Below are 17,071 nucleotides of genomic sequence, written 5' to 3' on the forward strand. Positions count from 1 at the left end.
ATTAAGAGCACTGACTGCTCTTGCAAAGAATCAGTTCAATTCGCAGCGTTTACATGGCCCCTTACAACCACTGGTCAGTAAGATTCCAGGGTTTCAGGGGATTTTGTTAGGTGTTATTTGGCTCTTGGAAGGATCGCTGTCAGTCCAGATGAGAAAGTTTTATTTAAATTATGTATGTATGTTTTTACTGATTGCGCATATTGTAGGTATTTTTAGGTAGACAGCTCCAGTGAATAACTCCACACCCATTTCCTGTAGGTAGCTTTGGGCAGGGAGACAGAGGCAGGACCTTTAGCATTCCAGAGAAAGGATCAAGGGAGGAGGAAGAGGAGATTCTGCCAGGCCTAGGGTGTAGGAGATGGACAGTACTGGAAAGGTGCAGGAGGGAGAGACCGCTGACACGTAGGTGCGGGGGAAAGCAGCCCCAGGAGGGCTGTACAGCAGGGTCCATGGCAGCAAAGATAAAATATAGATTCAGTAAGTGTTAACTCAGAATATCAGAGGAGAGTGTGTGTTAGCCAAGGAGAGTTTGGAAGTGACCACCAACTACTGAGCTGTTTAAGGTGTTTTAAATATAAGGCTGCGTGTGTGAGTCTTTCATTAATGAATCCAGAGCACACGCACGCACCCTCTGGAGAGTTTAGAGCAGATTAACACACTACTGCTTCATAAATGCTGGAGGTCACAAAACAAAGAAGAAACACAAATATACAGTAGGAGAGATACTTGTAGGGGAAGGCCGTTGGTATGTAGGAGATCAGAAAGAAAGTGGGTTTTCTTTGTGACCTGAATTAGTAATCAAAACTTGAAAATGCTAAAATTTCCAGGAGGAAAATGGTTGAATAAATTATACTTCATTTAAACCATGAAAGAGTGTTTTTCTTTTCAAGACAGGATTTCTCTGTGTAGTCCTGGTTGTCTGGCCTGAAACAGAGACCTGCCTGCCACTGCCTCTTGAAGGCTAGGATTAAAGGCATGTGCTACCACCATTTTAAATGCTGGCCAGTATTTTAAATGCCCATGAATGTCTTTATTAAAAGAAAAGTAAATTTCAGAATAATACATATGACATGATTCCAGTATTTTGTTTTGTTTTTTTTCCCTTGTTTCAGGGACTAAAGGAAAGGATGTTATAACACACACACACACACACACACACACACACACACACACACACACACACACAGAGAGAGAGAGAGAGAGAGAGAGAGAGAGAATGTTTTGAGACTGAGTATCACTTTGTACTTCAGGCTAGCCTAAAACTCAATCTCTTAAAATAATAATAATAGTAATAGTAATAGTAATAGTAGTAGTAGTAGTAGTAATAATAATAATAATAATAATAATAATAATAATAATAATGGGCTGGAGAAATGGCTCAGAGGTTAAGAGCACTGACTACTCTTCCAGAAGTGTTGAGTTCAATTCCCAGCAACCACATGGTGGCTCACAACCATCTGTAATGGGATCCAGTGTCCTCTTCTGGTGTGTCTGAAGACAGCTACAGTGGACTCACTCATATTAAATAAATAAATCTTTAAATAAATAAATAAATAAATAAATAAATAAATAAAAGGACCAGTCTATAGTTGAAGTCATCCAAGAGAACTCTTGGATGTGACCCTGATAAGGATGCTGAAGTCAGATCTCCACAGTTGGTGGCTTCTGGTAGGGAGTGTCAGAGGGGAACAACTCCCTTCTATTTAAGGAGCAGGCTACTGAGAGTTTGACCATTCTCCAGTGAGTATATAAATAACACAAATTGGACTTTTAAAAAATTATTTATTTATTTTATGTACATGAGTGTTCTATTTGCATGTTAATCTGCATGCCAGAAGACCGAGATGGGCCACCAACAGCAGGCCAAAGAAACAACAGCATCCAAGTGCACCCTGGTGAACCAACGGCCCTGTTTGGTTCCTACAGGAGCAGGAATGACTCAAAGGCAGCCTTATCACCAAACCGTTCACCCAGGTGTGGACAACAACCGTGACAGCCACATCACTAGGTACCTCAACAACCGGGAGGCAGATCCACCAAAGAGTCACCCCACCCCCTCCACCCCCAACTGCTATTTGTCAACTGCATAACTCCAGGGAAAGGCTCTGTAAGTCTTGAAACTTCCTTGGGAGCTCTTGAGCCTTTCTTGTAATTTTTGCGAACCCTCTTCCCTGCTCGAGATAATATTTCAGCCCAGAAGAAATAGCCATCACCCTTCAACCTTTACCTACATCCTTGCCACCCGTCTCCTGAAATATTTCCTGAGCTTTGGATGAGGGAGTTATTTTCTTCCATTGATGACCAAGGATTCAGTTACTCTGCCTCAGCGACAGTCACTTATTCTCAGTGCTTGCCCACTTATGAGTCTTCTTAGTAATCGCCGCCCACTTCAAAAGGAAGCCCCCTTATCCAAGGTAGCTAAGAACAACAATTTGGAGGAATAAATGCAAGTGCTTAAGGGGCTGGAGAGATGCTCGGCAGTTAAGAGCATGCACCGCTCTGGCAGAGGACCCAAGTTCAGTTCCCAGCGCCCTTGTCAGGCAGCTCATTACTACCCGTAACTGTGCCTCCAGGTGATCTGATGCCCTCTTCTCACTTCCTCAGCCGTGCTCGCGCCTGGGCCATGCTCTTAGCTGCTATCCCTGCCACGGCAGCCACATCGCCACTGTTTTGTTTTGTTTTTTTTAAATCTTTCTTTAACGTGTGTTTTAGTTACTGTTCTACTGATCTGAAGAGACAGCATGACTAAGGCAGCTATGATTAAAAAAAAACAACAACAACATTTAATTGGTGGTTTGCCTCCAGATTCAGAGGGTTAATTATCGTCATGGTAGGCAGTATGACAGCGGGCAGGAAACCATGGTGCTAGAACAGTAGCTGAAAGCTTTAAGTCCTAATCCCCATGGAGTTGGGATGGGGAGGGAGGGAGGGGGGGGGAGGGAGGGAGGAACAGGAAGAGAGACAGAGACACAGACTGGGCCTGGTAGGTGCTTCTGAAACCTCAAAGCCCACCTGCAGTGACACACTTCCTCCAACAAAGCTACACCTCACCTAGGCACTTAGGTGTGCAAATATATGAACCTATGTGACCCGTGTTCATTCAAAGTCCCACAATGTGTATGGATGTTTTGCCTGAATGTATATCTGTGCACCATGTGCACGCCTAGAACTTGCAGGAACCAGAAGAGTGTGGTCGATCTCCTGGGACTGGAGTTAGAACTAGTTGTGAACTGCCGTGTGGGTGTTAGAAATAAAACCCAGGTCCTCTAGAAAAGCAGCTTGTGCTCTTAACCACTGAGCAATCTCTCCAACCCTGTACTCCCATTTCTGATAGGCTCCATGCTGGCACCATCTCCATCGGTTACATGTGGCTGTTATAAAGGCTCCCATCGAGGCAAACCATACCCACTCCCTGTATGCACTCTTACAGGAGATAAATAAAAACAGCATATTCTAATGGGGATTTTTTTTTTTTTTTGGCTCTTTTTTCGGAGCTGGGGACCGAACCCAGGGCCTTGCGCTTCCTAGGCAAGCGCTCTACCACTGAGCTAAATCCCCAACCCCTCTGGTGGGGATTCTTAGTCACCTCTAAAAGCTCTACCTTATTCTCCTTACCCGTCTCCCACTCCTTCTTACGTCCTTTTGGTAGACTGCTGTTTGCATTTTGAACCCTCCATTGCTCCTAATCAGTGAACTTGACTTCTTGTCATGATTTTCCCCAGGAACTACAGCTAAAACCAAATCTTGCCACATTTGCTTTTGAGTGACTCAGACAGGCCCCATTAACTGTTTTCTGCCCCCTCTCTTTCCTCATTCTCCTCTGGATTCTTTAGCACTTCAGGAGCCCAAAATAATCTCTGGTCTAAACCTTTCAGATCTGATGCAGGTTCTCCTACCCTAACAGATCAAGTCCCACTATGGGCCTGGCAAAAAAATCTCAATTTCCAAGGTTCTTGCTGAATTATTTTTCAGCTGAAGAGCTGTGAATGTAGGACCAATCTGGCCTGGTGAACTGCATAGCAAATGCGCTCTCTCTCTCTCTCTCTCTCTCTCTCTCTCTCTCTCTCTCTCTCTCTCTCTGTCTCTCTCTCTCTCTCACTAGCTCAATTTCCTTAGCAATGCCTGCCCTTCCTCTATTGCCTCCTGGTCCCTGGTACTCATGGTAGCCACTGTCAAGGACAACTGTCTCCCGTGATTTGTATGAGCCAGCCTATCAAGAACTGATTTCCCTCATGTGGCTTCAGGTTATACAGCTCTTGCTTCGAGGAGGAATGAGTAGTTTTGTTTCTCAGTTTCTCTTCTTTCACAAGACTCAGACTGATCCCACCCATCCTGATGTCTCACTGCCTCACAGCCAGGTTGTAAAAGGCTCTTTCAATTCTTCTTTGAAAGTCTTTCACAATTCAAGAAGTACAGAGACGGTGTTCTCTGATACTCATAGTTTCCTCTATTCGGCCATTATTAAGGCTTCAGACTGTATGTTGAACCATGGATTTCCCTTCCCTTTGTATTAAACGTCAGACTTCAGGTATTTATTTTCTTGTCTACCTCCGTTCTGTCTGATTCCACGTTGGGTCCTAGGGAGAGCTCTGGAGAACAGATATGGTTTCTAATGTCTTTTCCCTTGTTCTCCAAGCTGCATCTCCATCTCATTTTTCCCTTTTCTTGCTAAGTCAGGTACCGATGTGGAGAAAAGCACACATGTGTCTTTTCCCTGTTGTCATTCATCCTTTAAATGGTCACTTCTTTCTAGACAACCAACTCACCCCCAGCTGCCTGTCACATCACCCACAGCAGAAGCTATTCCATGCATGCCTCCATAGTTTTATTATTGGGTTCCATATGATACTACCCAAGACTGCAATGTATTTTTTAATCCATCAGCTGCTTGGAGGCCTCTCTGTGTCAGTCAGGGTTTCTGTTGAGTTGACAAACACCATAACCAAAAGCAACTCAAGGGGAAGGGATCTGTTTTATCTTACAACTCTCAAGTCATACTCTATCAGCAGGGTAATGCAGGGCAGGAACCTGGAGGCAGGAGCTGAAGCAGAAGCCGTGGAGACATGTTGTGTATGGTTCTCATATAACCCAGGAACACTTTTCCAAGAGTGTCACCACTCACAGTGAGCTAATCCCTTTGTTATCAATTGTTAACAAAAAACAAACAAACAAACAAAAACAAAAAAACCCTGACATAAGGCAGTCTGACAACTCTAGACTTGTGTCAAATTAACAACAACAACAACAGCAACAACAGCAACAGCAACAAACATCAACCAGCACAAATCACACAGTCTATGGTAAGCACTATGTATCAGGGAGGCACGTTACCCTATACCACATAAGAGCCATTATGGAAGCACGGATACACCACCTTCTGATGTCTCAGCCTCAGTGGCTTGTTTTATCATTCAGAGCAGGGACCATAAAGCTGCTCCTCTCAAATGCATCTGTGGTTCTTTCAAACCCTGTTTGGTCTTTGAGAGTGCTGTGTTTCTTTCCTGGGAAGAAGACATGAACGAAAGTCTATTCATGTTTAGTGAGGACACCGATGACAGACCAAAGGAACAATTTCACTCAAGTCTACTTTAGTGAACCCACAAATGTACAGGGGTTTCTTCTACAAACACAAGTGAAGGTTGACTTAAAGGCTGAGTGACTGCAAGGCAGCTGCATCACCAAGCAACTCCCTCAGCCTAGGTGACAACTTGCGAAAGCTGCGTCCAGACAGCCCTGCAGTCTCCTCTCTCCAGCAACTGTTTAGCTCGTCGAACATCAGAGAGGGGTCCTGAGATTTTCATAGCTTTCTTACCAATTCATGCCCCTCCACACCCACTGGGAGACAGTTCTCTGTGCTGTCCTGAAACTCAACATAGTAGACCAGACAGGTCTCAAATTCACAGAGATCTGCCTGCCTCTGCTGCGATTAAGTGTGTACACAACCATTAACCTGGAAATTTTTGAAATTTAAAAAAGATATATCTGTCCCTTTATTTGTGTATGTCTATGTTCATGCGTGTGAGTTTGAACATGTGAATTCAAATGCATGTGAATTGCAGCCAGGACACAGAGTGCTCTCCTCCATTGTTCTCTATCTAATCACTTAGAGTCAAGTTTTCTCCCTGAATCCGGGATTTTTCCCAGCTAGGCTGGAAGCCAGTGAGTCCCAAGACCTTCCTATCTCTACCAACTTCTCAGAGCTGGGATTACAGGCTTGAGCAAGAAGCCTCTCTTGTTATATGGGTGCATGGATCTGAACACGGCAAGAGCTCCAATTTGCTGTCTCTAGCCCCTGAGTTCTTCAAACTTGCTTGTGAGTTTTGTGAGTCTCATCCTCATTTCCCTCCAGGAGGAAATGTTGCCATCCAGAAACACTCTGCCTTACCTCAATCTACAGCCTATATAGGTCTCTGAAGTCTCAGTCTTAGCCATCTGACTGGCCCTGCCTCCCAAGTGCTAGGATCAAAGGGTTGTGCCACCACTGTACAGCATCTTAGACTTAATTTTTTACACTGGAATTCCCTTTTTGTTTCTGATATTGTGGCTTTAAAGGATCTATTTCTCTTACAAAAATAAAATCTTAGTTGAATGAGCCCAATAAGAGGCATCTCTGTCCCATGTAGTTATTCCAGGATCCAAATTCCTTCCATTACGTTATCCTAATGCCTGCCAGTTCCTTGTCAGAGGATGACTAGAATATATTTCATTGGGTAATTGATGGCCGATGAAGAAAATAAGAGGCGATGTCTTAAAGCCTAAAGCAGTATGTCACTTTGTCTCCAACTTCATCCTCGAAAATTAAATCACATGGTCAAGGGTAGGCGAGATGGCTCAGCACTTGTGGCTCTTGAAGCAAGACCCATATTTGGTGTTTCATAACGGCTTTTAACTCCAGTTCGGAGTGGGGGCTGAGGGATCTGACCTCCGCAAGCAGCTATACACATAGAGTGCATATACACTCAGACACAAATACAATCATATAAAAATAGGACAGGCATGGTGGTGCACATCTTTAATCCCAGCTTTTTGGATAAGAGGCAGAGGCAGGGTAATTTAGAAGAGTTTGACGTCAGCCTGATCTACGTAGAGAGCTCCAGGCCAGCCAAGGTATATATTAAGACCCTGTCTCAATAAAATATAAATCCCGGGGGTTGGGGATTTGGCTCAGTGGTAGAGCGCTTGCCTAGGAAGCGCAAGGCCCTGGGTTCGGTCCCCAGCTCCGAAAAAAAGAAATTAAAAAAAAATATAAATCCCGGAGTACTGGGATTAAAGGCATGCGCTACCACACCCCAAAAGTAGCTCATCTTTGTTACTAGTTTTTGAGCGTTTGCCGAAGGTGAATATTAGACGTTCCTTGGAGGCAGAACGTCTAAACACAGAGCATGTCAATGTTTATAAAGTGATGCGCTTCACTTCGAGAGCGCTGTGACATTCTGACGGATACACAACGATCCAATCAACTCTCAGAAAACATTAAGCGACCTGTTAGGGATGGATTTAAAAGGCAGAAAGACCCTACAATTGCAAGGAAAAGATACTGACGTAAGCCGGGGAACGCCGGGAGACGGCGTCACCCATCCCTGACGTACTTCCGGCGCGACATTTTCCCTCCACGCCTGGACTGGGCTGTGGGGGAGGGAGGCGGTTAGTGGGCTTTAGCGCCTTTCCCGACGGCGGTAGATTTGAAGCGCTTCGGAGGACCGGGCCCGGAGAAGAGAAGCCCGTGGCGGTGCAGGTGAGGGACGCGGAGGCGTCCGTCGGCGTGGCGTCATTTTCTGCAGACCTTGGGTACGAGAGCGGGAAGGGCCCAGGGCGAGGGGCGGAGCCGAAGCGGGTGGCTGGGCCGAGGTAACCGTCTTTCCGACGAGGTCTCTGAGCTATTCGCGCTCGGAAGGGTGGCCCCGGGGACCGCGGAGCGGCCTGTGGCACCGTAGGGGCTAGGCAGCTTGCAGCCGAGTCCCGGGGCGCAGGAAGCAGATCTTCCTCTCCAACCCCCGCCCTCCCTGCTCGGCGCACACCTCCTCCCTGACGCATTTTGCCGCACAAGCTGTAATATGGCGGCAGCGACAGCGGCCTCGGCTCTCGGGAGCTAGGTTCTTTTGGATGCTTCCAAACCGAGAGACTGAGCGCTGCAACGTGGTAGGTGGGACGTTTGGTTGGGGAAGGGGGAGGCGCAGCGCGAGGGCCTGTCAGGTTAGGGTTAGGGAGGGACGGGCTCAGAGCCAGAATCACCGGGAATAAAATCGACAACGAGCTGTCCTCCTCCGACCTTTTCCACTGGTAGGACAGCGGCTGTCCTGCATACACCTAAGTGACACAGGCCCCTGATGTTAAGGATACTTCTAAAACTCAAGTGTGAGATGTGAATCTTAGGTCTCTAGAAGTTTTCCCGTGTTCCTGTGCAACTGGAAGCGGCCGGGCCTTTGGGGAGGATTCCGCTTAGGAGAAGATGGTTTCTGAACCGGGTTCGCCTTTAGGAGAAACGTACTGATTTGTTCCGTATTTACTGTGATGTCGAACAAAGTCAACCTTACCCGGCAAAAATATCCAGAAGTACTACCTTGTGCGCTCGGTTTGATTTCTTAACAGGAGTACATTCCTTGGGCCATGAGACGCTCTCTTTTTTGTTTGTTTTTGATCACCAGTACATCTAAGAAGTAATAGAGTGTGGAGCTAAATCCAGAAAGAATAAGGTACATATTTGTGTTTGTGTCACTCCCATTGTATAACGAATATGATTAGCAATTGCTATTTTGTAGCGGATACTGAGCAGTTTGCACAAATGTTTTTTATAAATTTTAAAAGATTGTCATAAAGTCCACGAATTGCACAGATAATGGCTGCTTCTTTAATTTTTTTTTTAAACATACATAAAAGTGTAACTCCTCATCTGGTGTCACAATGCCTATAACTCCAGGCTGAGGAGAAAGGGTCACCAATCAAGGCCAGCCTGAACAACTTGATGAACAACAAAAACACCTTCTTAGGGACTCTACTCTTTAATTTTAATAATGTGGAGTGTAATTAGTCTTACAAGAGTTTACATTTCTCTGTTTTAAAGAAGCTAATTGCTTAACAGTTTCTTTAAGCGTCATTGAATTGATTGGATGGATTGTCCTGCTTGCTCCCTAAGTAGGTTGGAGTGTGTGTGTGTGTATCTTTCACTAAAATTGTATTTTTATTTCTATAGGCCAAAGTAGGGATCTTGAGATTTGCAGACAGTACTTTAGATGTTCAGAGAAGACTGCTATAATTGGACCTTTGCGTTTTACTGATAGGGAAAATTTTCTGGTTTGTTTTAGATCCTTGGTGTTCGTTGTTAGGGCAAATACTCTAACCACTGAGCATATTTCTAGTCCTTGTTCTCCACTTGTGTTAGTGTGTATGGATTCAAGACCTCCTCACAACTGTGGGGCAAGTGCTAGATCAGGGGACCACAAACCCCTAACTTTTCAGAATACCTGTTAAACGTTGTGTTCCCCCAGCTCAGTCTGTATATCACCAGCAGTTTGTGTATATCAGAAACACTGAAGAAAAAGGTTCTGTTTGGAAGACCATAGGTGTCTTTTCTGACAACTCAAAATGTTGGCTTGTTTTACTTAATTCATCAGCAATGTACACATTTGTAAATGCATGCAAATGTTTTAATTAGTTAATTCCACTTCTTACTTGATCCCTGTGCATACTTTAAGAGTGAGCTGATGATGAAACTAGTTTGAATGTTAAAGTGCCTCCCCAGCAGGTAATTTTTTTTGAAGGAGGGATATATTTTTGCCCAGTTTTGGAGGTCTCAATCTGTGGTTGGCCTGTTCTTTAGGCATTGCATGGTGGGAACACACAATAGAGCAAAATGTTTTCCTTGTGGAGTCCAGGAAGCAGAGGATGGAGGGAGAGGGCTGTCCCAATACTACCTTCAAGAACTCACCTAGTGAATCAGCTTCATTCCATTAGTCCCCATCTCCTAAAAGATTCACCATCTCCTAGGAGTGCCAAAGATTGGCAACCAGGCCTTTTACATACTGCCTTTGGGGGCGGGGGCAATTAATGTCTAAACTTCAAGAGAGTGTCTTCTAGACCAGACAGGGAAGATGAATACAAAGCAAATCTCAAGACTTGCTTAATGACAAACATCAATTGGCATCCCATTATGGATTGGGAAATTTCCCGAAGACCCTAACCTTAGATGAAGAGTTAGTTGATGGCTGCTGAGAATGGGAAGATTTTTAAGTTCTTTTCAGAGATGAAAGCCTGATAGGTTATTCAGTCTCAAATAGTCCTAAAACACATGCACATATAAGCAACATTAAATGGAAACAGTAGGTTGTGTATGTAGGTATAAAACAGAGGTCATCAATTTAAGAAGACTTTTTGGGAGGATGCAGGAGAGGAGGGTTAGAAGCAATTTAAATATAATACTCATGTATGGAATTCTCAAATTTTTAATTAAATTTTTTTTTTAAAAACTCCAAATATAACAAAGGTTCCCTTCTCTTTGTGTAGAAAACTTAGTCTTCCTTGGTAGTAATATTAGAAGTAATATAGAAGGTTGAAAAGTATCTCATTTACCACTAAGTTTGAGGATCTGAATTCTATCCCTGGAAGCCACATAGTAGAAGGAGAAAACTAGTTCCTCTAAGTTGTCCTACACACATGTGCATTATACATGCCTCCCCCTCCTAAGAATAAATGTAAAAAAATTTTTCAAAGGAATGTGGAAAACACACAATGGTGATGCTTGTATTATTAGATGTTAATGCTTTTGAAAACTGCTTACCAGTGTAGCTTTAATCAAGTTAGAATATTGGCTTTATGTTTATATGCACATATTTTCTTGTTTAGATTATATGTGCATTGAATGTTTCACCTACATGTATACATGTGAAGCACATGTGTACCTGATGTTCTCGGAGGTCAGAAGAGTATGTCACATTTCCTGTGATTGGAGTTATAGATGATTGTGAACTACTTTGTGGGTTCTGGGAATTGAACCTGGTCCTCAGCAAGAGGGACAAGTGACCTTAATGGCTAAGTCAACTCACCAGTCCGTGTACATATTTTCAAAAATACCTTTATATATACTCTAAGAATAGGACAGTCTTTTCTAAAGATACTACAGTTTAAAAAATTGTTAAAGTTTTTAGTGAAACACAGTAAACTCATTTTAAATTTGAAAACATAAACCATTTCTAGATAATTATGTTGATGTACAGAATTTTTTCCAGGAATGACATTTTGTTTACATGTATCATATCACATTTAACATTTCTCATTTTAGATTGTCAAAGAATGCTGACAGCAGTTTGAGTATACCAATTTAAATGTAATGTTTTATGCAGTTAGGGCTTGTAGAACATGTTGGAATTCCTTTATTGGTAATAAATAGTTGCAATTCCTCAATTATAGTGTCTTTGAAAGTGAAATAACTGAAAAGAAAAGAGATAGTTGGGGCTAAAGAGGTGACTTGGAGGTTAAGAGCACTGGCTGCTCTTCCAAAGGTCCTGAGTTCAATTCTCAGCAAACACATGGTGGCTCACAACCATCTGTAATGGGATTTGTTGCCCTCTTCTGGCATGTAAATGTATGTGCAGATAGAGCACTTATACATAAATCTTTTGCTGAACTCTCTTTTCTTTTTTTTTTTTTCGGAGCTGGGGACCGAACCCAGGGCCTTGCGTTTTGCTAGGCAAGTGCTCTACCACTGAGCTAAATCCCCAACCCCCCATAAATCTTTTAAAAAGAAAGAAATTATATAATTTTTATATTTATGAAGTGCCATAATTCAAAAAAGTGAAGTACATATATAAAAAAGGTAATTTAAAGATCCAATATAGCTTTAATTAATTTAACTTACTTAAGTCCTGTACAAAAACTGTTATTACTTATCAACAGACCTATCAGATCAGATGCTGGATGTGCTATTACACTCCTTTAATCGAGTAGAGCCATGTGGATCTCTTCATTCTAGGCCAGACCAATTCCCAGGATCTCCAGGACTACATAAAAAGACCCTGTCTCGAAACAGCAACAACAAATACTAAATTTTTTAAAATAAGCCTATCTGATAAGAACATGTTATCTTTCTTTCAGGAGAGTCAATAATAACAATACCTCATGTGAAAAGCATACATATAGGGGAGAAAACAGCACAGGTTATAATAGGAAATACAAGTTCTATCTGGGTGTTCTGGTATACACTTGTCACACCAGCAGTTAGGATGTGGACGCAAGAGGATCAAGAGTTTAATGTCATTCTCAAGATACATAGTAAGTTAGATGGCAGCCCCGGTTTCATAAAATTATCTTTAAAAAATGAAAACAAAAAAGTAAAATCCAACAACAGAACACTGACTGCTTCAGACATATTGCATTAACAAGCATTCTTTCTATTTGATGAAGAAGTCCCTGGGGGTGTTGGCACTGTGCTTTGTGTAGAAGATAAAGTTTTAGAAGAGACCTATGACACAGGTCTATAATTCCAAATACTTGAAAAACTGAGACAGGAGGATGTTAAGTTCATGGTCCACTTAGAACACAGGGTGTGTTTAGGGCCATCTTTGACAATCATAGAAGACCTTGTTTTTTATTTGTTTGTTTGTTTGTTTGTTTGTTTTGTTTTTTAACAAAAAGCTAGAAAGATATTGAGTTGGTGGAATTTATAGATGAGTTTATAATTTTTTTTTTTACCCAGGGAGGATCATTCAGCCTGGAGAGAGAAGTTTCTAGAGTACTATGGCTGAATTGAATCTTAAGGGACACATAGCCAGAGGAATTAGAAGGAGCAAAAAAGGAAAGAGTTGGTTGCCATTCTAATAATTTTAAAGAATCCACTGTCTGTTCCCTTAAGTGTTGAGACACAGTGTATTGCTGACTCTACTCTTTAATGTGATAAAGTCACTACATTACTACCTAATTACAAATACTCCACTTAATAATTAGTTGCTTATATACTTACCCTTTCCCCTTGGCATCTTAGGACCCATTAGGGTGAATATGAAAATCATTTTACGTATGAAACTGCAAAAATGAATTTCTGACCAGTCACTGATGTTCCTGAAACATTTGAAGAAGTTTAGCATTTTATGTTTATAAATATTACTACTTTAGTTGTTAATATGCAAAGTGATAATAAGCATTTAAAACAAGATTCTAATCATTCATAGAGGGTAGAATGAAATACAAATAGTAAAAGTTATAGTTGTTAGGATTTTGCGTGTATTTGTATAACTAGGGTTTTTTTTTATGTGTGAGCTTTTTAGCTTTATTTCTTAATTTAAAAGTATTTTCATGCCAAACATCAGGCGGCAGCAGGAGGATGGAAAGTTCAAATTCAGCCTGAGCTACACTGGGAGCCTTGTCTCAAAAAAAGTAGTTCTATTATTAAAAAAAAAAAAAAATCAGTGTCACTCATTTCTGAGGAAGTCGAATAGGTAAATTGAGTTTATAACATCAAGTAGATGATAATGGTTTCAGTTCATAAGCAGTAATGGAAACAAGGTCAAACTAGAACATGCATTCCATCATTATAATGGGAGCAGCACATGCTGATGACTGTACAAAATGGGGCACTGTGCCAGGTGTAATTATTTCTCAAAAAAATTCAAATCTGGGATTTTATGATAATTATTAGCTATAGCTCATTCAGGCTATAATAAATTTGTGACAATCAAATATTCACAGATAATTAATCCCAAAAGATTTGATTATTTTCTGAGACAACTGGTGATGAATTTTTCCCCACTGAAATCAGTCTTGCTACAGAGCCCAGGTTCATTTTAGAAGATGACTCTCTGGAATGCCAGGAATACAGGATTGTATGGCCATTTTCTTGAAATTTTTATGGGCTTAAGTTTTTTTTAATTAAATTTTCTAAATCTTAGCAATGTAGTCTTGGAAATGCTCTTTTTCTTGGAAAAAATGAGAAATTGATTAAATGTTGGTCTTATTGTTTCAGAGTTTAGATATTATTAAGTAATATTTAAGAGTCTTAAATACAGAGGAAATATCCTATTTATGACTAGTAGCTGTTAAGTCTCTAGTAATAATTAGTAATAGCATCTTAGCAATTTTACTTATTTTAAAAATTATTATTTTATGTGTGGGTGCGTTTTGCTTGCATGTATGTGTATTCATGTGTGTGCAGTATCTGTAAAGGTCACAAGAGGACGGCATTAGTGATACCCTGGAACTGGAGTAACAGGTGGCTGTAAGAGATGACTGGGTGCTGGGACTCAACCTTTGGTTTTCTTTTTTCTTTTTCTTTTTCTTTTTTTAAAGATTTATTTATTTTATGTATAGGAGTGCTCTATGTACATCTACATGCCAGAAGAGGGCATCAGATCCCCTGACAGATGGTTGTGAGCTACCATGTGGTTGCTGGGATTTGAACTCAGGACCTCTGAAAGAGCAGTCAGTGCTCTACACTGAGCCATCTCTCCAGCCCCAAACTTTGGTTTTCTTGACAAGCAGCTAATTGATCTTAACTGCTGTACTGCCTTGCTGTCCCGTTCAGTAACTTGAGAGACTTTTCAAAGTGTCAACATGGTTCATTAGTTTTTTTTAATTTTATTTTGAGACAGAGTGTCTATTAATGTAGCTTTGCTTCCTGTGACTCTCTATGTAGATAGACAAGGATAGCCTCTAGAGTCATGTACTTTTGCTTCTCAAGTGCTGTGATTAAAGGTATGGGCATGGAAGATTTTGTTTTGTTTTGTTTTGTTTTGTTTTGTTTTGTTTTGTTTTAAGACAGAATATCACTGTCATCCTGACTTTAGTTTCCTAGTGTTTGGACTAAAGAAATGCACCACCATGCCCATCCTTCAGTGATTTTCTATGACTGGATGTAAATCTATAATTGTCTCAAAATTTCATCTAAGTTGTGCAAGGGTATAACACAAGTACCATGTGTGAGGCCAGCACCAAAGGAAAAAAAGAAGGAAGGAAGGAAGGAAGGAAGGAAGGAAGGAAGGAAGGAAGGAAGGAAAGAAGGAAAGAAAGAAAGAAAGAAAGAAAGAAAGAAAGAAAAGCAAAAGGAAGACTTAAGAGTGAAGAATGTAGACCTTTCAGGGTGTTGCTTACCCTGTATAATGTGTCACAGGCTGTTTGCTAAGGCACCTTAGTAATTTAGGTATGATAGTTTAAACAAAAGTATATGTATTTCAGTCTCTTCTGAGCAAATGAAATGATTATTTTTGTAGTCTGTTTGGCTGTTACTTAATACTTGCCAGTTTTGCTTTATCAGCTTTTTGCCTTACTGTATCATTCCCTACCAAGTATTATAATTAGACATTATAAATCCTTAAAATAAATGATTTATAAAAAGAATGTCAAGTAAAAGGTACCTGCATGTAAATAAAACTTCCTACATAGGGAGGGGTTGGGGATTTAGCTCAGTGGTAGAGCGCTTGCCTAGCAACCGCAAGGCCCTGGGTTCGGTCCCCAGCTCCAAAACAAACAAGCAAACAAACAAACTTCCTACATAGTATTTCACACATTATTATGCGCCCGTCATTGACTGTTGCTAATGACCAGAAGTAACCTTATGTAAAATTGAATATGCTTTTGATCAGAATTCTATCTACCTTATATTGGTATCATTAAAATATTCACCTTTCATGTCAGGTGTAGTAATATACACCTGTCACCCCAACATTCAGGAGGCTGAGGGAGAAGGATTGCCACAAATTTTAGGCCAGCCTAGGCTACATAATGAGTACAGAGTTAGCCAGTGATACATAGTGAGATTTTGCCTTAGAAACAAAACCTCTTCCTTTTCTTAGATAATTCATTTTTGGTTCTGTTCGGAAACTTGGTATTTTTCTTTTTCTTTTTTTTTTTTAAGATTTTGTTGTTGTTGTTGTTGTTCGTTTTTTTTTTTTTTTTTTTTTTTTTTGGAGCTGGGGACCGAACCCAGGGCCTTGTGCTTGCTAGGCAAGCACTCTACCACTGAGCTAAATCCCCAACCCCTTAAGATTTATTTTTATTATGTGTGTGTACACTGTCACTGTCTTCACCAGAAGAGGACTTCGGATTCCATTACAGATGGTTGTGAGCTACCATGTAGTTGCTGGGAATTGAACTCAGGACCTCTAGAAGAACAGTCAGTGCTCTTAGCCGCTGAGCCATCTCTCCATCCCTGGTATTTTTCTTTAATATCTTACACTGTAATCAGAACTTTCATTTTTCTTTCCTAGGAACAAAACGATTGACTCAGTTATCCTTGGTGGGTTTTCGTTTTTTATTGTTTCCCCTAAACTGAAAGGTAATGTGCAAATTTTGTTCTCTAGTTTTACAGACTTAATGTAGAATTCTGTATGGGATAGCAATCTTTGGTTGGTAAAATAGAAATTTATATGATAATGACTGCTGTCTTTTGGAGCACATTTATTAAAATTGGAATAATAAAGAAGATTAGTATAACTCCTGCCCAGTAATTAACTATGCTGTAATCTTTAAAGTATTTTCTCTTTTCCTCAAAGTATAGTCTAATCTCCAAGAATCATAATGAGTTATCCCAAGGAAACAAATGTAAAATAAATTCAACAGCATTTGTAGTTGTTGTGCAATAGATTTTGCTTTTCGACATTAATAGAAAGTCCTTGCCGTTTTTGTTAGCTAACCTTAAAACTCTACACGTTACACTCACAGACTGAAGTGTCGGAACCATGGGAATAAAGGTTCAGCGTCCTCGATGTTTTTTTGACATTGCCATTAATAATCAACCTGGTAAGAATATTATTCTTTCTAATAAACATTTTTATACTAGAATATAAAACTGTAGTCAAAAAATTTAAACCAAATGCCTTCTTTTTCAGCTGGAAGAGTTGTCTTTGAATTATTTTCCGATGTATGTCCCAAAACGTGTGAGAACTTTCGTTGTCTTTGTACAGGTTTGTTTGCACTTTCAATTGTCCTAATTCCTAGAAATAATAGCTGTGAGCCCTGCATTAGGATGAAGATATAAAATGTCAAAACTCAGGCTGAGGCAAGAGCATGACTCCAGACCATAGTGGGCACATGCAAGGTGTGGCTTGCCGGTCATCCCAGCCCTCGGGAAGCGGAGATGAGAGCTGTG

The 17,071-nt window shown here is 40.9% G+C and overlaps 1 protein-coding gene across 17 annotated transcripts in view; it reads left to right on the forward strand.

Annotated features, from left to right (window-relative positions):
- The first annotated feature begins 7,581 nt into the window (after positions 1-7,581).
- Positions 7,582-17,071, forward strand: part of Ppig (peptidylprolyl isomerase G) — a 31,165-nt gene continuing 21,675 nt past the window's right edge. The window contains exons 1-5 of one of the 17 annotated variants that reach the window (NM_031793.2): positions 7,582-7,735; positions 8,590-8,693; positions 16,191-16,258; positions 16,645-16,722; positions 16,812-16,886. In NM_031793.2, the coding sequence (NP_113981.2) occupies positions 16,662-16,722; positions 16,812-16,886 (136 nt within the window). In that variant the 5' untranslated portion in view covers positions 7,582-7,735; positions 8,590-8,693; positions 16,191-16,258; positions 16,645-16,661. Of the gene's footprint in view, positions 7,789-7,998; positions 8,140-8,589; positions 8,694-16,190; positions 16,259-16,644; positions 16,723-16,811; positions 16,887-17,071 lie in introns of those variants that run through there. The other 16 variants (XM_063284658.1, XM_006234328.5, XM_017592064.3 and 13 more) reach the window with 16 other exon arrangements.

The sequence above is a fragment of the Rattus norvegicus genome, chromosome 3, assembly GCF_036323735.1.
Source record: "Rattus norvegicus strain BN/NHsdMcwi chromosome 3, GRCr8, whole genome shotgun sequence".
Taxonomy (NCBI): domain Eukaryota; kingdom Metazoa; phylum Chordata; class Mammalia; order Rodentia; family Muridae; genus Rattus; species Rattus norvegicus.